The sequence below is a fragment of the Rhinolophus hipposideros genome, assembly GCF_964194185.1.
Source record: "Rhinolophus hipposideros genome assembly, chromosome: 19".
Classification (NCBI taxonomy): Eukaryota; Metazoa; Chordata; class Mammalia; order Chiroptera; family Rhinolophidae; genus Rhinolophus; species Rhinolophus hipposideros.
Genome location: NC_138065.1, coordinates 2,073,458 through 2,096,482, shown reverse-complemented (window position 1 = coordinate 2,096,482; position 23,025 = coordinate 2,073,458). Strand labels below are relative to the sequence as shown.

Here is a 23,025-nt window from a genome sequence, read left to right as displayed (position 1 = left end):
TGACAAACCGCGCCTCAGGTAGACCTTACGGCCTGTGCCACCTCTGCCTAGGCCCCTTCTCCTCATCCAGGTCACTAGGGAGGTGAGGAAGAGGGTCCTCCAGTTAGTCATCCACATTCTGTTCTTAAGGGCGCATTCCTGCCCCCTGTCCCTTACGTTCAGATTTGCCTCCTGTTATTCACCAGCCCAGACTGCTCTCACAGGCCCCCAGGCGCAGCAGCCCATGGCTCAACATCTGATTTCTGGCCGATGCTGAGAGCCCAGCGGGCAATGACTTGCCCAAGGTCACATGGCTAGTGAGGGCAGAACCACTGTGACCTCGTGATAATACCTGGTCAGGGTTCAAGCTGCCCCCTCAGGCAACCCAGCTTTGAATTTCCCTGAGCCCTCAGGAGCCTCTAGAAATGAAGCCACTCTTCCCCTCTCTTCTCAAGAAGAGAAGAGAAGACACTCTTCCCAGCCCCCTCAGTGGAATGTGCCCACTGGACACTCCTCCCAAGGGGGGGGGGTGCTGCTTGTCTCAAACCCTGTTGGCCCATGGCATTTTGCAAAGCCCCTGGCAGCCATGGCAGCAAGACCACGGGCGGGGGCTGGCTCCCCAGGCCTTCCAGATGCCCTGCCATGGCCCTCCAGGGCGCCATCCCAGACTGGCCGCTTGGCAGGCCCAGCACGCTTCCCACTGGAAGACGCATCTTAACTCCGGCTTTCAAGCCTTGTCTTCCTTCACCTCTGCTCCCACTCGGACATCCGCTTCAACTTGGCCACTCCCTGGATTTGTCCCAGAATTCTTCCCTAGCTGTGTGTCTTTCTTGGCCACTGCCCCTGCTCTAACACGGCCTCCTGATAGGGACCCTACAGTGCACCCTGGGATCTCAAGCCCTTCTCTTCCCCAAGGCCAGTCATCTCAGACACTTACTGAAGACACCCCAGTTCTCTCCGCATCTTGTCCTTCCCCGGACCCACCCAAAGAAAGCCTTCACCCCTCGAATCCTGTTCATGGCTACCACATCAGCCCAAGAAAACCCCGGAAGCAAGCACACCGGTCAGCCATCGCAAGTAATGGTTTCCAACATCATCCGGGCCTTTCACGCTACCTGGAAACCCCTTACCCTCCCCTCTCAGGCTCTTTGCACTCCACCCCTCACTCCTGGAAACCTGTATCCCACTCCCAGCCCCTCCTTTGCTCTCAGCAGGCGCCTTGCCTCCTACTCCCCAGAGAAAAGTGAGCCCACCAGACTGGAGCGGGCTCAGCTCTGCTCCGGAACTGGCTTGTCTGTCACCTCCCACGCAGGGCAAGCACCCTATCCAAGGCCACCTGGCCCACCTGGCCAGATCTCACCTGTCATGCTCTTTTTCACCTCCTAAATGCTCACATCTCCCTATCCGTGGATAAGAAAAGGTCCTTTAGTGCTGGGTCCCCTTCAAGCTATTCTCTGTGTGAAGCCAACTCTTCACCATCGAGCTTCCTTCTTTTAACCACAGCAGTGATATTTTAAAAAAGAATTCTCAAACTTCTTGCAAGGGATACAGAACTTTATACCGTTTCTGTTTCTGCGTCTTTTCTATTAGTCACCCCTCAACCCATTATGCTTTGGGCTTTCCTGGTGCCACAAAAAACGTTCCCACCAACCATGCCAATGATCTCTCAACCGCCAAATATAATGGCGGTCTCCAGTCCTTATCCTACCCAACCATCTCAGCACTTGAAGTGCTTGGCTCTCTTGGATTCTTGAGCTCTCCCTTCTCAGCTTGTGACTGAGGCCCTCTCCTCGCCTACTATGCTCTCCTCCCTCCTATGGTCTCTAAATTCACAACCCCCCAAACACACCCCAGCCCAGAGCCCCGCCTTTTTCCAGCTGTTCTCTGGACATCTCTAGTTGGATTCTCTACAGGTACACCTCCAACTGGGCCATTCGTCTTTCCGGAGACCTGTCCCTCTCGCCCCAACACCTGCCCAGTCCCACACATAAGCTCCCAGTGACTCTCAGCACCTGTCCTTGAGGCCACCACTGACTTCTACACTAAATCAGCCTCCTCTCTGCCTTCGCAGCTTCTTGTCCTAAAAGACAAATATGAGCGTGTCCCTTTCTGGCCCAGATCCTCAGATGGCAAGTCAGGCCTTCCCCCACCTCTCCCGCCTTGACTTCCGCCCTCATCTTTCAGTGTTCTCTGAGGTTTCCACCCAGACACACCCCTTCGGCAGGCTCCTCCAGAGCCCGGGTGCTGACACAGAGCAGGCGCACGGCAGACCTGCCTGCATCCCTTCGTCTCTGTCTCCAGCTTTCCCAGAGGCCTAAGCCCCCAGAAGCCCTTTGGGAATGGAACAGAACGTACTTGGGCCTCCCAGGCCCCAGACCCTGCTTTCTGCTCACCTGAACTCAGAGCTGGACTCCGATGAGAGGGTCCTACCCATCGCTTCCTGGAGCCGTTGCCGCAGTAACACCTCCTGCATGGGGTCCTTTCTTCGAGCTGCAGCCAGCCATAGCCGGGGGCCCTCGTCATCACTGGAGTCCCTGGAGAAGCCTCCCATGTGTCAGTGGCCTACAGAGGTCCTGGGGGAGGGGTGTCTGCTCCTACTGCCCCCACAGACACGCTGTCTCGACGGAGACTTACAACTCCAGGTCCAGTTCTCCCTGATAGGAGAGGGGCGACGCACACACCGAGCAGGTGTTGTCCAGGAGGCCGAAACAGGTGAGGCAGAAGAGACCTGCAGGGGGCCAGGAGCGAAGGTGCACTTGAGCTTACCCACCGTGCTCCCTGGCTTCCACCCTACCCCATCCCTGGGGTGGGGGCCGTCCTTGTTAAGTGGTGCACACTAGGGAATTTCTGCAATATAAATTCTGCTCATGTGGGAGAATTAAGGCAGACATGGAGAAAGGGAGCTCCCAGAGGGTTCTATGGAAAGAGAACACGTATAGTAATGAAGGGAGGGGTAAAATGTGGGTCCAGGAGCCGTCCCTAAAGGAAGGACCACAGTTGATTGTCACTGTAAATGTAGTGAGTCCCCACAGGGAGCGGCAGAGAGCCCAGGCATCTCACCTCGGCAGCCCGGAGTACTGCAGGACACAAAGCTCTCCATGTCCCCCTCATCTTGGGGCTGCCCACAGCCCAGGCAGTAGGTCTGGTGCTGCCAAACACGGCTGATAAACGGAGCCAGATAGACACACCTGAGGAGAAAGGGCCGGACAGTAAGCAGGCTGCTGAGCTGGCCAAACCCTCGCCTCTGCAGCACCACCCTCCAAACCAAGGGTTGGCCTTCCTGCAGTCTAACCTCCATGCCTCTGACTGTAGCAACAACCTCTCTGGTGCTTACTCTCCTCTCTTCACTCCCCACCTCTAAGAATGTTCATCCCTAATTCTCCCTCTCAGTGCAAGAATGGCGTGGAATGGGCACCCTCTTCAACCAAACCTCTGGACACTTAGGAAGGACAGTGATCCATTCTGACCCCTGGCTCTTTTTCTTGCCCCACTCTTGTAAGGAAGGACAATGGGCTCACCGCCTGGCCAGCACCTGGAGGACACTCATGTGGCCCTGGTCAGCTGCCCGCCGCCTCACTGCTCGGCGCAGGGCAGCCAACGGGTTGGATCGGCGCCTCAGAAGAACATTGTAGAGGTAAGAGATCCTCTCCTGGGGGAGGGCAGGTCAGGAACGGGGTCCCCTTGTCCCTGTTTCATCTGCTTGGCATGCCCCCTGCACCCATCTCTGCTTCCTACCTTTGCCTTCTGCCCAACTCCTCTGAGTCCATCTAAACTGGGCTCAAATGCCCCTTCCTCTGGAAAGCCTTCTGGACTCCCTCCGGTAGTTAGCCCTCCCCTCCTCTGGGTTTCCATAGCACTCTACTCAGTGTTCCCGGCAGAGCCTGTCTGGCCCGCCTGGAGACTCTGAGCTCAGACTGTCCTTCACCTTGGCACCCTCAAGGCCAGCAGACTGGCTCGCCTACAATAGATGCTCAGTAAACCATTCGGAAACGAATGAGCAGATGGTGAGTCTCCCCTCACACCTCAACATGCCAACGCAGCCCTTCCCCCCCCAGGGTTTTAACAGCACTCAGGAGGCAAGCTCTGTCCCAGGAAGCCCTGCGCCAAGAGGCTGCATTCCTCCCAGCCCCGTCTGGGGTCCAGAGACCTTTGGTCCAGGCAACCTTTGGGGTTCAGCCAGAGGAGAGAGGGTTGGGGCTGCTGAAGGACTCAACGCTCCCTAAAACCAAGCCCAACCGCCGCAAGGTCAGCCCCCAAGCAGGGGGCAGGGCCTGGCCGTGGGCCCCTCACCTGTTCCCGGGATGGGTAATAGGAAGCACAGATGACCCTCCGTAGCCGACTGACGTAGCTGCCAAACAGGGTGACGAAGAAGCATAGGCCATACATGACGCCTGGGGACACAGCAGGCACAGTGCCACTGCCGGTGGGCGCAGGTGGCAGCCACAGCTCAGCAGTCTGCGCCCCTCCCGCCCAGAGCGATTGTTACCAATGACTACATAACCAGTGCTGTCAGGCTCCGAAGGACGCAGGAGACAGCGCCGGGACAAGACGGTGACATTGCCTTGCTGCAGGACATCAAATGCCGACACCAGGTCCCGGAAAATCCTCCCAGAATAGCCATTGCCTTCCACGGTTATGGAGACTACCACGGGGCCTGGCACAAAGACACGGTGTGAGGGACGCTCATGGCAGCTGCCCGCTCCACGGGGCAGGAAAAAGGCCACACCTCCTGGACGGCGGAGAGAGGAGCAGTGCAGGTCTTAGGGATGGCCCATGCCCTCAGCGAGGGGCCTTTGATGCCCCAGGCACCCTCATGGTGCCTAGGCACCTGGCACCTAGGACTGGCTCCATGGTGCAGAGCTGGCTGCCACTGGTGCCTGGTCTGCCTTCCTAGGCCACCAGATCTGAGATGAGCTTAATGGTCGGTGAATCCATCCCCTGCCTCCACAATCGCCCAGAGCATTTGCTTTAAAGCATTTACGAAGCACTGACTGCATAAGAGGCACAGACCAGGTGCTTTAATGTTTGGGGTATTTTTTGCTTTTTCTGTTGGCCCTCTGGTACGTAGGACAAGATTCATCGTATTCCCTGGTTTGCAGCATACTCTCTCAGTTAGTGGTCTGCCAGGTGGTCAACACGCGTGGCCTCATTCACTCCTTAGAGGGACCCAGAGAGACTGCTGCCATTATTATCCCATTGTTCAGAAAAGGAAGCTGACGCTCAGGGAGGTTAAGCAACTTGCTCGAGGCCACCAGCTGGTAACCGGCAGAACTGGGATTTGAACCCAGGCCAGTCTGATTCTACAACTTATGATTTTAACTACTCTGTCATGGTATAACCTTACCTGGACACAGTGCTTACCAGGCAGAGGACAGAGTTGGAAGAGGGGCACAGTCAGAGGCTGGTGAATAACAGTGACATGGGGACTTTGACAAAAGTGGGGGGCTTGCAGGAGCAGACCAAGGGGGCAGAGTCAGGGCAGGGAGGTTCAGGCGCTCACTGCGGGCCACCATCTCCCCCTGCAGCTGGTATCGGGCCAGGTCGAGCACCCAGAAGACGGCATAGTCCAGGAAGACCAGAAGCAGCACCAGGAGGAGGTGCCGGATAAGGTGGAAGGTTGCCAGGATGTAAAAAATCTGCTCCCGCTGGGACAGGAAGATGGAGCCTGGGTGGGAGAGGGATGGTGAAGAGGAGGCCCCCCAATTCTCTCACCCAGCAGACCCCAGCTCCTGGAGAGATCTCTCTCCTGGAGAGGCCTGTAGCCCTGGGTGAAGCCGGGGCCCATCTGGCAGGTGTGGAGGCGGGGCGGGAAGCACTCTGCAAGGGCAGGGGCTCCATGACTGCAGGTGGAGGCCTAGCGTCTGCAGTCTCCAGGAACCCCCCTCCTGGGGCATCCTGATCCCCTTACCTGCCTCCTGCCTCCCAGGCAGCCCCCACCCCCAGGCTGTACCTCCTGCATAGTGGCACATCCACACTTCCTGCCCACCCCCACCCCCAAAGCCTTCCCAACGTCCGTCCGTTCACATCCTTGCTCCACACCCACACCCCACCTCTCCTTCCCGCTGCCCTGACATCCAGGTGCCCCCAGAAGCCTCTTCTGCCCCTTCTGTCTGTCTGCATGCTGGGAGGGGCCCTCCTTTCCCCTTTCACACTGAGAGTTCCCCGGAGGACTCTCAAGGGGGGTGTCCCCCCCAGGTGGAAACTGCCCTAAGCTCTGGTGGTCTCTCCCCTGCATGCGTTTAGTCAGGGCCGTAGGGGTGGGGGAGGCCCTGGCCTCCCTCAGGGCCCTCACCCGGCTGGATGTAATGTCTGGCCTCGTGGGCACTGAGCGGAAGCACCGTAGGCAGTCCCGCCGAGGAGCGGACCGCGTCCATGCGCAGGAATCGGCTGGTAATGTAGATGTTGTTGTAACTGTCCCAGTTCAGGTAACCGTACCGGTAAAACAGGGCTCTGGTGGGGCACACGCGAGGCGCCTCAGGACCCCACAGGGCACCGACCTCCCCGCCCCCCGCCGTGCCCCAAACTCCAGCCCCCCAGGATGCGGCGGGTGGGGGTGGGGTGACCTGGCCCCGCCCCGCCCCGCCCCGCCCCGCCCCGCCCCTCACTGGAGGTAGAGGAGCACGAGCAGCACCGGCGTGGTGTAACCCATCAGCGCCAGGGCCTCTCGGACGCGGTACAGCTTCATGCTGACGGCCTCGTGGAGGTCCAGAGCGACCTGGGACAAGCTCCGAGAGGCATTGAGATCCACCGAGAAGTGGTGGGTGGCTGTCACGTTGAACTCAAACTCTTGACGCACCCGGTTAATCAACTTCTTCGCAGCTGGGGCGAGCAAGGACAATTAGGAGGGGACAGAGCCGCACCTGGGGGAGGGCGTGGCGCAGCCCAGGGGCTGCACGGCTCACAGAGCAGCCAGGAACCCCCCGTGTTTGAACCTACGGTGGACTGAGGAGGGGAGGAAGCCTCCACAAGCTGGGCCATTGCTCCGCGTGTGCTCAGCACCAGCATTGCGCCTTCCCGACGACCTGCCCAGGGGCAGGAGGCCCTGCCTCTCCCCCAGCTCCTGCTGCACAGTCAGGCTGGGGTGAGGCTCCTCCCCTTCGCTGGGCCTCAACTTCCTAATCGGCCCAGGTAACCTCCTGAGGGCCTACGGGGCTGGCAATGGCCATAGGGGGATGAGGGCGGGAGACCTCCCGGGAGCAGCAGATGCGGCAGGGCTCAGAGGGGTCACTCACGGGTGCCTATGGTCTCACGCAAGAAGGGTTGGATGTACTTGGGGATGATGCAGAACACTTGGACCACTGAGGGTCGGAGACAGTGTCACGATGGGTAGAGAGACGCAGCCTGCCGCCCCCACCTCCAGGGACCTTGTTCCCACAGGGCCTTCTCGACCTTTTGCTTTTCCTGCTGGCCTCCCCATTTGGCTTCAAATCTTTTGGCTTCTCCCCATTACCCCAAACCCCCACCCCATACTGGACAAGCATCCTTACTGGCGCCATATTCATCACCTCCTATTGGTGCCCCTGCCCGCCCTCCAACTGACCCCACATTTGCTAGGCCCCCCCCATCCTGCCGGTGCCGCCCTGGCTCGCTCACCACTGGCAAGTCCACAGAGCACCAGCTTGAAGGGCATCAGCACGTAACACAGATGGTAGGCTTGTGGTATGACCTTCATACAGCTGTCCTTGGCGTCATCGAAGACCCGTGCACACTTCAAGTAAGGGTTGCCCAGCTCCGAGTTGCAAACGTCTCCGATGTGCAGGAGCCAGTACCACACGTTGCGCAGGGCCCTGGCTGGGGACAGCGTCGGCCTCGCACCCCGGGGCCAGACCTGCAGCATCTTCCCGGGGGCGTGAGGAACACCAGGATACACCCAGAGCCGGAGAGGCCTGTGGCCAGGTGGCCTGGCTGCTGTATCACCAGGGAGTAGTCAGCACCCAGGAGGGGCCCGGAAAGTCCTGGACAAGGGAAACGGTGAGGAGACTGGGTGAACTTTGACCCCCCAGGTGTGCTCATGTACTGACCTACATGCTTCACGCCGTCCATGATTGACCGAAAGAACTTGCGGACCTGGTCAGCCACCTCTTTGGCCTTCTGGGCAATGGCTTTAATCTTGTACAGGGCACCTGAGAGGCAGGGGGCAGGGGCTCTGTGGAGTCTCCTACTCCAAGGGCTGCTTCTCACCATTCCCCCCGGGGTAGGGATTGGAGAGGGGACTGCCACTCCGGAGGGAGGGAGCCTGGACTCTTGCGTCTGGGGACGCAGCTAGTGTGGCAGTGGGGTCGGCCAGAGAGCAGGATGAGGCAGTCGAACTGGGCGCTTTGAGGTTGGGACCCAGGACCAGCAGAGAGGAAAAAAGCCAGAGGACCATCGAACACTCAGGACAAGGGGACACGAGGCCAGTGGGAGATGGGGCCTTACTGACAAGGGGCTGCTTAGCCCGCTCCAACATTTCAGCAGTTTGGTTCAGGGCCAGCTCTGCCCCACAGGCCACGGCCTCGCTGGCCCGGGAGAAGTTGCGCAGGGTATTGGCACAAGGCCCTTGCAGTACCAGCCCAAAAGCAGCCACCAACAGTAGTGTCCGACTCTGCTCTGGGGGGGCAGCTGATCAGAACCAGGACCCCAGCCTTCCTCATGGCAGTACATCCCTTACAGGAGCCTTCAGAGTATTTCCCTCCACCCAGGACCCCTCCTGCCCCAGCCCCTGCCCCTCCCACCGGGTACCAAGCTCACTGGAAAAGACCTGGGGCAGCAGCAGGAGGACAGTGACCCGGACCTGGCGGGAGAACCCCATGCCCAGGCTGAGGAAGGCAGCCAACGTCAGGGTGCCCACCAGGCATCCCCAGGGGCTGTGCTCCTCCACCAGCAGCTCCAGGAGCCCATAGGCCGTGGCCAAGGACAAGCCCAGACTGAAGCCCCCCAGGCTGCGGACCAACGCCCGTGTCATGCTCAGCTCCTCTGCCCCCAAGGGGCGTACAACATCCTTCAGGACTCTGGGCATGGCTGCTGCCACCAAATGTTTGCCTGTCTCCAGGAGACGCCCACAAGGTTCTGTGGCTCTTAAAGGGTCTCAGAATTTCTCATCACATTCCAAGGTTCCAGGGGCTTTTTACTGTGTGTACCTTGGAATTTCTTCCCCAGTTGCAAAGGCAGGGGAAGGGATAGGTAAGCGTCGAATTTCCATCCCTATATCTCAGAGCAGAGGGATTAGAAGACACAGACCTCAGGCAGGCTGTGGGTGAGGCAGAAGAGACAGAAACACAGCCTCACATCCAAGGACATCCTTGAGGAGACCTCTGGGGTGAGACAGAGCAGACTATGGACCCCAGACCTCACCAGAATGGAGCAAAAGGGCAAAGGAGGAGACTACCCCACACCAGTGAGTCCATCATCAGGGCACCACCCTTCTCAGCACTTCCAACCCCCAGTCCTCTCATCCAGTCTCCCCTCCAGCACCCCCTTCAACCATGCATTGGGGTCCCCACTCCTCTCATCCAGTGCCCTCCTCCAGCCGAGCCCTTTCTTCTTTCTTTCCTGTCTGCCCCACTTTCTTCAGGATCCCCCACGTTCCTGCCACCCTCATCCAGGTTTCCCCAGCCTCTACCTCCCTGCAAGCCCCTAATCCTAATGCACCGCGTCCCGGCCTGAGTGCTGGCCCTACTGGGCTAAACTCTTTGACCCCTCAGCAGTACAGAAGCTTCTGCACTGGGGGCTGCCCGCGTCCTGTCACCGATTCCTGTGGCGCCAACCGGGGGAGTTTCCGGTCACTGCTTTCCTTCTGGGGGCAGGCACCGGGGGGCTCCTGGCCATCGGTGAGTGTGGAGCAGAGGTCAGGGGTGGGACCCATCTTTTGACCTTTGGCTTGATCCTGTGCCCTCAGGTCTCTTTCAGCTCTTGGTGAATCCTATGAACATCTATGAAGAACAGAAGATGATGGCGCTGTACGGCTTGGTGGGTTAGTGCTGGGCAGAGGACAGGGACACCCAGGAGGCCTGTGCCCAGGGGGGAGTCTGCGCGTGCTTGTTCTGCACCCAAATGTCCCTTGTGGTCTCAGCCTCGTCTTGGGCTCTAAGGGGAGAGCCAGAGGGAAGAGGCCCCCAGTCCTTATGTTCTAGGGGTCTCCCTAGTCTGAGGGGCTCCGTTACCCACATGATGCAGCTCAAACCCCACAAGTCTTCCTGATGCCCATCTCACCTCTGTGGCCTGTTTCCTACTCCTCCTGGTAAGTGCCATTCATTCATTCATTCATTCAGCACTAACTGTGCCCGCTGAGAATTCAGCAGGGAACAAGGGTGACAGGCTCTCATTTGGAGTTTCCATTCTAGTGGAGAGAGTTGGACAATAAATGAGCAAGAAGTAAGCAAGAGCATTTCTGATCGTGACAAGTGGTATGAAAAAAGTAAACCAGGATGCGATGGAAAGGGGCTGGGTGCTACCCTCGCTTGAGTAGTCAGGGAAGGCTTCTCAGAGAAGGTGGCATTTGAATGGAGACCTTGTATCAGGAGGTGTTGGGCTGCAAGAACAGAAAACCCACCCAAGAGCTGTTTAGCTGTAGAGAAAGCGTATCATTTCATAGAACAAGTTTTAAGGTAGAGAGTGGTTTTGGAGTGTGGATAATTCAGCTCAGTAAACCCACTGAGGAGTCAGGCTCCTTTCATCTTTTATCTCTGCGGTCTTTGACCTGTAGACGACCCCTCTTCAGGTCATGAATCGGCTGCAGCACCTCCAGGCATCACATCTTCATACAACAATGTCAAAATACCAGACGTCCCTTCCTGCTATCTCTTTTAAGAACAAAGAAAACTCCTGTAATCCCCCCAGCAGCTTCCCCTTAGCCTCTTTGGGCAGAGCTGCAGCCAGGCCCTTTCCTACCCCAGGCAAGGGGCATGGAACCAGCTCAATGGACTAATCTCTATGGGATTCCAACAGGACACTACTTTTCCTCTGACCGCTGTATTCAAAACTGTTCTCCCCCGATGACCCTTCACACAGACCCTTAGCTTTCCGCTTATTTTTATTTAGAAGACCAAGTCCTGCTCCAGTAATTATGGCTATTTTTAAGTTTCAAAGATCCAATCCAGTCTATATCAAAATTTCAATCTCGAGTCCCTTCTCAAGTCTCGTCCCTCCTTCCTGCCCTCCCCTCAGGCCTGACCCCTGGTGGGGGTTCTGCAGTGAAGAAGGGGGCACAGCCGCTCATTTTTTCTCTACTTCCTTCCCCTCTGCTGCTTCTGATGTCAGAAAGGGGATTAGAAGAATTAGAGGAAAAGGGACAAAAGTCTGAAGTCACTGATACTTTTATAATTCCCCTACCTCTGTGTGGCAGGCACTCACGCCCTGGCTGTCTCTGGGGTGTTTACAGTCTCTTTGGAGGCTCTGTGTAGACCTTGCTACACCCAGGACCCTGCCAGGCCGAGGGCGGTTATGTTTGGCTGACCTTGAAGGCAGTTCCCTGTAGCTCCTCAGGCTGCCCTCGGCCTCCTACTTTGGGTCCCTCCCCCAGGCAGGTGCCCTCTTAGATGGGGACATTCACAAGTGACGAGGCCTGCTGCCCTCCAAAATGGACCCTTGTCCCCAGGGAAATGCATACTCCCAGCCCTGCCAAACTGGAGAAGCAGGGCAGCTGGCGCCTGCCCTCTCTCCCGCCATGATGAGAGCAAGTACTACAGTCCCAGTTCAGGTCCCCCCAACTCCAGGAGACGTCCTTTTGAACGCCCACACGCATGCTCTCGGGCTCTGTGTGTTGATGGCCACCCCACCACATTCTGCAGCTCAGCAGGAGCCCAGCCCGGGGAGCAACAGGTTCCCCTTCTGGAAGCTCCCGTCTTGGAGCCTCTCGCTTGATGTGGGGAAGTGAGCGCCCATCCTCTCCATAGACTTGCTAGCCCATGTGTCTGCCTCCTCTGACCGCTTCTCCCCACTTCCGGAAAATTCAGATTTCTGGCCTTGTCTTTATCTCGACTGGTCAGGGTAAGAGGTGAGAGACTAACTCTGCTCTTTTGGGATCCCAGAGAGGGCGTCTACAGCTCCATGGGGCTCTCTCTAGAATGTAGGGTGACTGTCACCTACCGCCCTCAGCTGGAGTCTTTGGCCAAAAGGCCATGGCCGCAGAACAAGCCCCTTTCCCTGTCCTGTTTTACCATGATTGGGTGAGACAAGTCCAGGTGCACCCCCAGGGGTGGAGGAGGGACAACTATTGCCCTTGAACAAAACCAAGTTGTGTGAGCAAGAAAGTAGGCAGAACAAACTGTTGGGTGGCACCTGAAGGGGTTTGCAGCAAACCTGTATGACTAGGTGGAGCCAGCCAGGTGAAGCGTGGGGGAGGGTGCTCCTGGCAGGGGAAGAGCCAGGGCAAAGACCTGAGAGGAGGAATGACCTGGGCGTGTGCCAGGAACAGCACAAGGGCTGCGTGGGAGGACGTGGTGGGCGATGGGCTGCGAAGCACGAGACGACTTGAGGAGGGCGGGGCCAGGCCACAGGGGCCTGCAACCGGGCTGAGGGACTTTGGATCTGATCCCAAGTGTGGTGGGAAGCCACCACCGGATGGTTTGCAGCAGAAAAGGGGCGTGTGCTGACTTCCCTTTTCCCAAGATTACCCTGGCTGCCTCGTGAAGTCCAAGTGTAGGTTAGCAGTAGAGGAAGCCATAGACCAGTTCCTCCCGGTGAGAGAGGACGGGGGTGGGTGAGGGCAGCAGAGAGGGAGTGAAGTGTGAGGACCTGGGATCTGCTTTGGTGATCCAGGGGCCTGCCCTCTATCCACACAGGAACCTTCTGGGTTCCCGGACCAGCTTACGCTGCGCCTTTGGCCTGGAATGCCGTCCTAATAACACTTACTCATCTTCTAGACCCAGCTGACATATCATCTCCTTTGTCCAGCAGTCGCAGCCCCACCCGTCCCTGCAGAAATGCCCCTTCCCTCCCTCCCCTGCTCCCACAGCTCTTTGTAAGCTCCACCCTGTGCACTGAGCACATCGGGCTGTAGTCATTTGTTTACTCGTCTGTCTCTCTCCCTGGATTATGAGCTTTAGGAGCTCACTGTCTCCTTTCAGAGACCACAAGGAGACACATGTGAAACTGCTAGAAGCTACCAAGAGGTACATGCTTAAGGGACAGTAGGTGTCAGGTGCTGTAGGTGTCAGAGGAATGTTGAGGTGGCTCTGACCTCTCTTCCGACCGCTCTGAGCACCAGTGCCCATTTCCAGAATTTTCCTCTTGTTCTCCCTGCTCCCTACCTTGGGTAGGTAGGAATCCAGCCTAGAGATTGGCAGTTCGGCCCCCTTCCCTACCACAAACACACACACTCACATACACACACAAAGTCAACCACCGACCACAGGTTTCTAGCCATCTCTCCAAGCTGTTCTATAGACTGGCGCACTGTTGAACTCTGCACATGGCTGATGAATGAATGAATGAATGAATGAGTGGCCAGAAGGCCTATCAGAGCCAGCGGAAATGGGGACAAGATCAGTATGGTGCTGGTTCTAGAGGGGCGTTGGAGTGGGGGGCTGCTCTCATAACCTGGTAACAAGCCAGCATCCTTGCTGCCTCACCACCGCCTGGGCTCTCCTCACAGGCTTCGGGGCCATGGGCTGGGGGACCTCCCCTCACATCCGCTGTGCCAGCCTCTTGCTGGTCCCCAAGATGCTGGGCAAAGAGGGCAGGCTGTTTGTGCTGGGATATGCCTTGGCTGCCATCTATGAGGGTGAGTGTGCCCCTGGATACCAGTTAGTGACACTGAAGGCGTGACCCTCAGGGGACACCCGGTGGGAGCCACGCCTGGTGCACAAGGAAGGGTGGGACCCGAATCCCAGCTGCTCCACCCTGCTGTGTGTCCCTGAGAGAGTTCCTCCGCAGCTCTGGGCCTCCTTGGTTTACACAGGTGAAAAAATCAGGGGTTGAATGCGATGGCCTCCCCCAGGTTCCTGGGTCCCATCCTGTGCAGGGCTCAGGCGGTCACTGCATGCAGAGGGGGAGCTAGGGGTGGCCTTCAGGAAGTTAGTAGCTTGAGCGGGAGCTGATGCCCTACCTCCCCCCACTCTCCCCAGGACCGGCGGCCAACCTGCGGCACAATCTCAACGAAGTGGTGGCGTCCCTGGGCTGCACGGTGGAGCTGCACATCAACAACACGCGTGCAGCCTGGCGCGTCTCTACAGCCCCCCTGCGCGCCGTGTTCAAGGGCCTGTTGGTCAGCACCCCACGTGGGCAGGCCGAGGGCGTCCCTCTTCCCGGGGGGCCTGGATGACATCAGCTGGGAGTCGACCCAGGACTTACACCTTCCCAATGGGGATACTCCTGGTGTTTTTTACAGGACTCTCCCCAAACATTGCAGGATATTCCCTGGTCCCTTGTCACTAAATGCCAGGAAAGCCCCTGCTCCCAGGCATTAGGACACGCTGCCCCCCACACACATTTCCAAACACCTGAGTGGGTGGTCCTCTGGGCAGATGAACTTGAATGTCAGGAAACTGGGGACCTTGGCCTTGAGGATTCAGAAGCGTTCAGGACCAGGGTCTTGGGAATTGGATGTTGGAGCCTGGGGGTTTGGGAGCTTTGGAGAGTTGAGGGGCGTGGGAGTCGGGGACCCTGAGATGGCATAGTGGTCTGAGAGGTCGGTGCTGTGGGGTGAAGTTCAAGGGCCAGGGGAGGCCTTCCCTGACTTAGCAAGGGTCTGGGATGGGAGGTCTGAGGAGGAGCTGGGAGCCTGGCAGGTGAGCAGAGCAGAGGAAGCTGGGTAGCGGAGGGGGCTCCCAGGGACGGAACAGAGCAGAGTTTGAGGTGAGAGGCTATCTCAGGGTCTAAGCTCCCGCAGGCCTGAGGTAAGAGCCCCCAGCTTGGCTAATGGAGGGAAGACAGGCCGTTGGGCAGCAGAAGCCCTAAGCTCTCACCCCTGACCCCTTTCCACTCTCCCCCTCTACCCCAGGGCAGCAAAGAGTCACTGAGGGCAGAGGCTCAAAACATCTCTAGCGCCTTCAAGGACCTGGACGCCCAGGTGAGCAGTGAGACCGGCTACACAGCTGAGGAGGCCATGGGCTTGGGGGAATCAGCTCAAGGCTTGCGGACCAACCGCGCCGTGGCCTCCAGACACCACCTCTCCACACAAAAGATGTATGAGATGAAGACCAAGCTGCGTTGCTCCAGTGAGAGGTGTCCCCTGGGCGGGGCAGGGTGGGACCGGCCACAGGGCCAGGCTGGGGGGACCTCTGACAGCCCTTGTCCCTCCCCACAGATGTGGTGAACCAGGCCATACTCAGCTGCCGCCGCTGGTTTGACCAAAAGCATGAAGAGTGCATGCAACGCATCTGGGTCCCTCTGCTCAAGCACCTGCTCTGCGTGCCCATGAAGTTCAAGTTCTTCTGTGGCATTGCCAAGGGTCAGCACAGTTGTAGGAGGGTGGGGAGCTGCGGGGCTAGGAACTGAGTCTTTGGGGAGCACTGAGTAGGTGTGGGGCACCAAAGCAGTGAGGCGGGGAGGCTTTGGGCTCTGAGGACACGGCACCCTCAGAGGGGCCCCTCCACGGACTGGCTTTGTGACCCAGGGCAAGTCACAGCTAAGTCTGAGCTTCGCTGCCTCCTCTGAAAGGTGGGCATAGAATGGTGCTTATCCCATTCAGGGTTTCTGAGGATCGAAGGGGCTAACGCTTGTGAAGGGGGTAACAGAGCAGACACACAGAGGAGCTGTTCTATGAATGTGGGCCATCATTATTCACGTGTGGTGAAACAGTGGGGAAATCAGGCCTTGTCCCTGGGAAAGAGAATTCACAGAGAGCAGGGAGTGGACCGTCAGAGTGGTAGAAAGACAGCAGGGAGGCCAAAAGCCCAATGGAGAGGATTGGGAGGGAGGCCCGGAGGCCCGGCTCGGAAGGCGGCACTGACCTGGCCCCATGACCCCCAGCCATGGGCGTTTGGTGCCGAAGCCGCATCCCACTGGAAGGCAATTTCGGGCAGACCTACGACTCCCTCAACCAGTCTATTCGTGACTTGGGAGGGGAATTTTCAGCCACTATTGACCTCAAGGTAGGACGCAGGGAAATACTGGGGGTGGAGGGTGGGAGGAGGGCACAGGGAATGGGGCCTGAGGACAGGCAAGTAACAGGCACAGGAAAGAGGTGACGGTGTGAGGGAAAGGGAGAGGGAGGGGAATGGTGTTGGCCTTAGGTGACAGCGAGATGGCCATTGCTGAGCCTGTGGTGTGCATGGACCTGACTTTGGGGCAGAATGGTCAACCTGGTGTGAGAGGGTGTCGGCTCATGCAGGTGCAGGGGAAGACCATGTCCAGCAGGGTGGCGAGAGAAGGAAGCGGCAGCTCCCACAGGTCCTGGGACAAGCCAGGGGACATGACATGAGTGGGGCATGGGGGAAAGAGGCCTGGGAGAGGCTGGGTCTGGGCCTGCATGGCTGCAGCAGATTGGGTCTGCACCCATGCCGTCCAACAGGAAGAGAAGCAGGCCGCGCTGGTGGGCGTCAACACGAGCTGGGGCCATGTGAGCAGCGAGCTGCGGGATTATGTGAGAAGCCAGGAGGCCCAGCTGGAGTGGGGCCTGGGGCTGCTGCAAGTCTTGCTGTCCTGCACCTTCCTGCTGGTCCTCCGAGCGTGAGCCCTGAACCCTGCCCCCGGAGCCCCCAGGGCCCACCTCCCACTCTGAATGGGAATATGTGTGTGCCTTTAACTTTCCTTTCATAAAGCTCGGTTCATTGTTTACACAAAATGAAAAGACATGTGGGCATTTTGTCAGAAGAAACGTTACCTACAGTCCTGCCACCTTAAAAGGGCGACTGTCTTCATTTATCTACCTCCTTCCAGCCTTTATGCCAAAGCTCTTTTCCACTGTTCGCTTTGACTTTTGATTTTTTTCTTACCCTTCATGTCCCCCTTGGCTCTGACTTTGTGCCATTTTTATCGTCCAATTCTGCTTTCATTTTCTCCCGCCTGCTGCGTTGGCAGCTACTCTCCCTCCTTTTGGACCAAAGTCCTCAACCCCACCCAGCCTGGCGTCCAGCTGGGCTGCCCTGGGTCCTGCTCTCTGTCCCCTGCTGACCTCTGGAATCTCTGTTTCCTGTCTCCACCCCCACATGCCTGAGATGGGCAGAGGATGGGCAGGGGCTGGGCAGGAATAGCCGCAGAGGCTCCTGCTCTGTCTGCCCATTTGGAGGGCCTAGAGTAACTGCCAGTGAGTGATTATGTGCATGCCCGTGGGAGGACAAAGATGGATGAGCCATATTCCCGCCCTCAAGAAGCTCCTGGTCGAGGGAAGGCAAGAGAGGCTTCCACAGAACAGAGATGACTCAAGCGCTGGGGACTGGTGTGGGAGTTGAGGGGACGCCCCCGTAAGGGCCGTAACTGGGCTTCAAAAGGCTGCCGATGGGTGCCATGGTCTAGGAGAGAAAGGGTGTTCTTTCGGGCAAGGGTCCTGGCATCTGTGGGATGCAGAGGGCAGACGACTAGGCTGAAGTGGGCATGGCCAGAACAATCTGGAAAGCCCTGCAGGAGGGCCCTGAACTGGGGACAGTTGCAGGATGTACTGGGGCAAGCTGGAGGCAGGAGTCCAAGGTGGGTCAGCGGTCAGGGAGCCTGGCTGGAGTGAGGCGTGGCAGGACGTTGGCCTGAGAAGGATGGAGCAAGGGGAAGATGTAAGAGGTCACAGAGCTAGCTTGAAGAGGGAAGGAAGGAGGCACAGAGTCTTTTGGCATTGCCAGGCTTTAAACCTGCGTGAGGTCACTCACTGAAGGGACAGCGTGGGCTAGAGGGCGGGGCCCAAGCTCCGGGGAACCTTGCGCAGCTTTGGTAGGTCTCTCCACAAGGGGGCGCTCACAGTCTTTCTTTGCATTTATAGTTATTTCTATCTTAAAGGCAAAGATGTATGGATTTGGAACAGCATCGGAACTTGTTTTATTTCATGTAATTTTACCGTTTCAAACAAATTTCCTACAATTAACTTTTTTTCCTTAGGAAACTGAAACATTATGTGGGATCTTGGGAGATAACACAGAGGGACAGTTACATACACATGCACGCACGTGTGTGCACACACACACAGGGGAAACACTGCTGTACTCAGGGTGTCAGAGGAGAAGGGAAATGGTCAGGATGAGTTTTGCTGAAAGGGAACTCTAGGAGATGTTTTGCAGTCTCAGCTGGGAGTCAGGGTCTTAAAGAAGTGAATGTAAGAGTCATATGGGTCAGGTGACTCTTGCAACCTCAATGGGTTACCATCTCAGTGCCTTTGCTCCTGCTGTTTCCTCTGCTTGATATTTACCCTGCAAGATCCATGCCTGGGAAACCCCCCTTCCTCCCATGCACACACAGGCACCTCCCAGGCCCTCCCTCTCAGACAGGCTGGGCCCCCACCACATCCCGTCCTCTCCTCTATCTGTCTCATCAGCTGTGTAAGTGTCTGTCTTTCACTGGACCCTAGGCTGCTGGGGGGCAGGGCAGAGTCTTCTCCTAGGATGTTTGAGAGGCAGATGGTGCCTGGTGCCTGCTGGCTGGATGGTTGAATGACTGTGTCTCAAAGGAGCCCAGGGTTGGGGGTGGGTGCAGAGAACTGGAAAGAATGGGGACATGCTCGTCCACAGGTCCTTCTCCTACGTGGACAGCTATAATGGGGACATTCGCTTTGACAATATCTACATCAGCACCTACTTCTGTCAGATTGATGAACGCAGGAAGAAGCTGGTAAGTGGGCCCAGCCCTGCCCATGGGTGCACTGCTGTGTGCCCTGTGTGGCTTCATACTCGGGGAGGGCAGAGGAGAAAGGGGAGAGGGCCCTAGGTGTGCTTCACCGTGTGGACAATCTTTCCAGGGTAGGCGGACTCTGCTGCCGCTGCGCAAAGCCGAAAAGAAAACCGTCATCTTCCCCTACGAACCCACTATCCAGGCCACGGAAATGAGGAACGTGGTGAGGATGACAGGGAGGCAACTACTGAGGCAGATGGGGGTGGGGGAGGCAGCAGAGAGGGCTCCATGCCCGGCATGCGGGCAGCTCCAGCCCTCCTGCTCTCGGGCAGGTAAGGGAGCTCATGGAGACACTGCCCATTCTGCTGCTGTTCCTGGTGCTGTGTGGACTGGACTGGGCTCTCTACTCCATCTTCGACACCATCCGCCACCACTCCTTCCTGGAGTACTCCTTCCGCAGTGAGCCCCACCTCTCAGGAAGCCCCAGAGAACTCCCACCGCCTGTGCACCCACCCCATCCCAATTCTTCCAATTCGGTCACCTCCTCCTGGGTCTCAGCCTCTCCCTGGCTTCCTCAGGGTCAAATTTCAGCCTTGCAACCTGACATCTGTCACTGGGGGGGGAACCTCAGTTTCCAACCCCCTTCACACTATCTGCAACAGGAAGGGAGGAAAGTGCCCTTGAGAAGTATTTCTATGCCTTGACCGCTCCCCGGTCCCTTAACTCCATCTCTTTCCTGACATGGCCCTACCCCGCCACGCCCCACCCCATGGCCTGGTCCTGGCCTCAGGCAGTCATAAATTGGAGGTGAAAGTCGGGGGAGACTCCATGCTTGCCTGGCTTCTTCGGAAAACCATTGGGGCCCTGAACACCTCCTCGGAGACAGTGGTGGAGTCAAACAACATGCGTGAGTAATGCCGAGACTTTAGCTCACAGGAATTGAGAGCTGGGGGCAAGGGTCTTTCCAATGCAAAGAGTTGGGGGACAGGACCTTGGGTGTGGCAAGGTGGGGGTCAGCATGCTTGGGTTGGGGAATCAGAACTGTAAATATCAGGTCCAACTTAAAGAGCTGGAGGCTGGAGGATGATAGACGGATCAGAGGAGTCGGGGGCTGCGGCCTTCGGGCCAGAGGGTCCCAGCCCTCGAGCCATGCTGCCCAACAGAACTGCCTACTAGGATGGGAATGTCCTACACCTGTGCCACGTTGAGCAAACAGCCATGTGGGCCCAGAGGCAGAGCAGCTCTGCAGGGTGAGGGGCAGGTAGGAGGACAGCAAGGCACCAGTCACCTGACCTGGATTCTCGCCTGGCTGGAGGAATTCACCCAGGGTTGCCCTGTCCCTTGTCCAGCCGGCCGGTCCTGCCAGACCCCTGACAGGCCTGCCCTGCCCCCAGCCTGTCTGCCCCAGCCCGTGTGTCTGGATGCCACGGCCTATCTGAGGGCCGCGCTGCCCAGCGCCGTGCTCGTGGGTCTCTGCCTGCTCCAGGCTTTCGGCTACCGGCTCCGGAGGGTCATCGCAACCTTCTACTTCCCCAAGGTGCGCCTGCCCTCCCCTCTCCACCCCTACACGCACCCAGTCCCCCCCACTGATGCCATCTTTGGAGGAGGCCATCCCCTCAGCACTGTCATTATCATTGACCCCCTGTCCCTGGCCCCAGCGAGAGAAGAAGCGGACCCTGTTTTTCTACAATGAGCTCCTGAGGAAAAGGGCAGCCTTCACCCAACTGAGGAGGGCAGCCATTGTGAGGCAGGCACAACAGCAGAGGGCCCCGGTAAGTCCAGGCCTGTGCTCCTGGGCTCCTGGCTAGGTCTGAGAACTGTGGGGGAAGGGCATCTCCCTTCTGTCCACCCAGCAGCCCCACCCCAAGGTCCCAGCCCTCCTGAAGCTCAGTGAGCTCTGCCATGGCTCATGCCATGGGCCATGGGCTGTCCATCTCTGTGCCCTACAAGTCTATCGAGCCTGAGAGATTGGGTGGACGACCAGGAAGCAGCCAGAAAAGGGGAATCAGACCTGACACAATCTGATCAAAGGAAAGCCATCAGAAGCAAGGGACTGGAGACAAAGCCAGAGGTTCTACTGAGAGGGCTGCAGATCAGAAGTTTAGTGCGGTTCAGAGGAGCAGGGGAGGGGCACGGAGCTGGGGGTCAAGGAGGCCTCCTGAAGGGGCACATGGTATATAGAAAGGGCATGGAGTGGGAAGAACCAGGTTCCGGCCCCCTCTCCCTCACTAAACTGTGTGACCTTGGCCATAGTCTTCCCTGGACCTCACTTTCTCCCTCTGAAGAATGGGGAGGTTGGACAGCCCTGCAGGCCTGCTCACTGGAGATCTGTAACAGAGGGGTTGTCAGGTTCTGGTACCAGAGGGCCTGTGTGTGCACCCTGACTCGTCCTCTTATTACTGTGACAACTGTGTGGTCTTGAGCACTTACTTAGATGCTACGCCTTGGTTTCCCTTCCTTCTGTAAAATGGAGTTAACTATCCTACCTGGTTTTTGTAAGGATGAAATGAGTTCTACTGTCATGCGAGGTGCAGGCACGTAGCAAGTTTTATACACGTGTTAGTTGTCACTGTGTGACCCTAGGCAAGTGACCACTTCTCCAAGCATCAGTTTTCTCACCTGCAAAAGAGATGATGATGATGATGATGATGATGACAGGATCACCCTTATATGGTTATGGTTTGAATTGAGTTAAATTTACTTACAGTTTCTTAGCACGGGGCCCGATTTTATATATATATAAAAAAATAAGTGGCAGCCATTCTTATTTAATCAGCCCTAACAAAACTCATAAAAGTGAGAGTGTGTGTGCTTAACGTTTTCTTCCAGTGCCCAGACCTCCCCCCCTCCCGCCACTTGACACACAATAGGTGCTGAATAAATAGCTGATGAAAAAATGAACATACTGTGATTCCACGGCCCCATCCTGAAGTAAACTGGATTTTGATGGGCAGATGGAAATGTGAAGGGCAGCCATTCCAAGTGGCAGGAGCAGAATGTGCAAAAGACTTAGAGTCCAAAGGGAATGCCAAGTGCCAGGGCTAGTTGAAGGAGACACTGGCACAGAAAATGCAGCGTTCAGGGAGGGGTAAGATGGAGCAGAGGCTGGAAAGGAAGCAGATTGTGGAGGGCTCTGGAGGCCAAACCCAGGAAGGCGTACCGCCTTGGCCAGGGGGCCGGCTCCTGGAATTTCTTGAGCAAAGAGTGACCTAATAAGGTGACCTGTGGAGAATTCCTGGCAATTGTATGGAGAAAGGGTGAGAGTGAGGGGGCTCATAATGCACCAGGCTTGTGGTTTGGCATTAGGGTACCTGGGTCCCGCCAGGTTTGATTGCTTGCTATCTGTGTACCTTTGAGAAAGTCACTTAACCTTTGTGAGATTCGTCTTTCTCTTCTGTAAAGTGGGGAACACAGTGGTGATAGTCTTATCAGCCCCACCATGAGAACCAAATAAGATGATGGATGGGAAAGGGCCAGGGATGGTTGCTGGGGTTCCTGGCTGGGAGAATGCAGGCTCCATCCTCCCAATTTCCATCATGGGGGAGAGAGGCCGTCTAGGACGCCCTTTCATAGCACCCTTGCCCTACAGGGGTCTGCCCAGTCCGGTTTCCTCCAACACGTGGGCATTGTCCCGCCTTGAGACTTCAGACGAGAAGCGCTGTCCCGTTCCCCTCCGGTCCCTTTCCCCCCCCCTCGGTCCCCAAGTAGCTCTAAACGCTCCTCGCCCCCCAACAGCGCCATCGCCTAGTGGACGCCCTGCACCGCTGCTGCCCCCTCCTGCGCCCCTGGCTGCGCCGGCGCTGCGTGGTGTGCCAGGCCCCCGAGACGCCCGAGTCCTACGTGTGCCCGACTGCGGACTGCGCGGCCGTGTACTGCCGGTCGTGCTGGGACGACATGCGGCGGCGATGCCCGGCCTGCACCCCCCGCGAGGAGCTGTCCTCCTCCGCCTACAGCGACAGCAACGATGACGCCGCCTACGCGGAGTGAAGGGGCGCTCTGCCCGCTCTCCCACCTCGCTCCTAATAAACGGCCGTGTCCGCTCCTGCGGCCCGCGTGTCGCAGGGTCCGGTACGGGGCGGGGGTGAGCCCGGCGCTGCCTGGTCGGCAGTCGGAAGACCTGGCCCGCCCGATCGCCGCAGGGCCGGGCGGCGGACGAGAAGCGGGAGGGCAGCACAGCTGGTACCAAGAGGTCCGGACCCGGGCGGGTAGAGGCGCGACGCCCACGCCGGTCGGACCGGGCCTCACCCTGCGCAGTAGCGGGAAAGCAGCGGCGCAGAGCAGAGCGGGTGCAGGGGCGTCTCGGGCTGAGTCCGGCGTCTTTAGGACCCAGCGCGCGGCGGGGGCGGGGCCTACCCGAGGGTGGAGCCGCGGAGG

General features: G+C 57.9%; 2 protein-coding genes across 3 annotated transcripts; one reads left to right on the top strand and one right to left on the bottom strand.

The window, feature by feature from the left end:
• Positions 1-25: 25 nt before the first annotated feature.
• On the bottom strand, positions 26-8,977 carry DCST2 (DC-STAMP domain containing 2; the record flags this gene model as incomplete). Its single annotated transcript, XM_081024629.1, has 15 exons — positions 26-74; positions 2,373-2,513; positions 2,614-2,707; positions 3,040-3,167; positions 3,498-3,628; positions 4,270-4,370; positions 4,466-4,633; positions 5,480-5,644; positions 6,272-6,429; positions 6,585-6,798; positions 7,212-7,277; positions 7,573-7,766; positions 7,997-8,102; positions 8,398-8,568; positions 8,710-8,977. The coding sequence occupies 15 exons, from the start codon at positions 8,975-8,977 to the stop codon at positions 26-28; spliced, it is 2,154 nt and encodes a 717-aa protein (XP_080880755.1).
• A 317-nt stretch (positions 8,978-9,294) lies between these two features.
• On the top strand, positions 9,295-22,996 carry DCST1 (DC-STAMP domain containing 1; the record flags this gene model as incomplete). Of its 2 annotated transcripts, XM_081024630.1 has the most annotated exons (16): positions 9,295-9,355; positions 9,663-9,788; positions 9,857-9,931; positions 13,553-13,681; positions 14,025-14,164; positions 14,900-15,116; positions 15,206-15,349; positions 15,871-15,992; positions 16,412-16,569; positions 18,552-18,651; positions 18,779-18,874; positions 18,984-19,110; positions 19,442-19,558; positions 20,046-20,188; positions 20,310-20,423; positions 22,387-22,996. In XM_081024630.1, 16 exons carry the CDS (start codon positions 9,295-9,297, stop codon positions 22,636-22,638), a joined length of 2,121 nt encoding a protein of 706 aa, XP_080880756.1. In that variant the 3' UTR covers positions 22,639-22,996. The 2 variants fall into 2 exon arrangements, with proteins under 2 accessions (XP_080880756.1, XP_080880757.1); XM_081024631.1 differs by lacking the exon at positions 9,857-9,931.
• Positions 22,997-23,025: the final 29 nt, after the last annotated feature.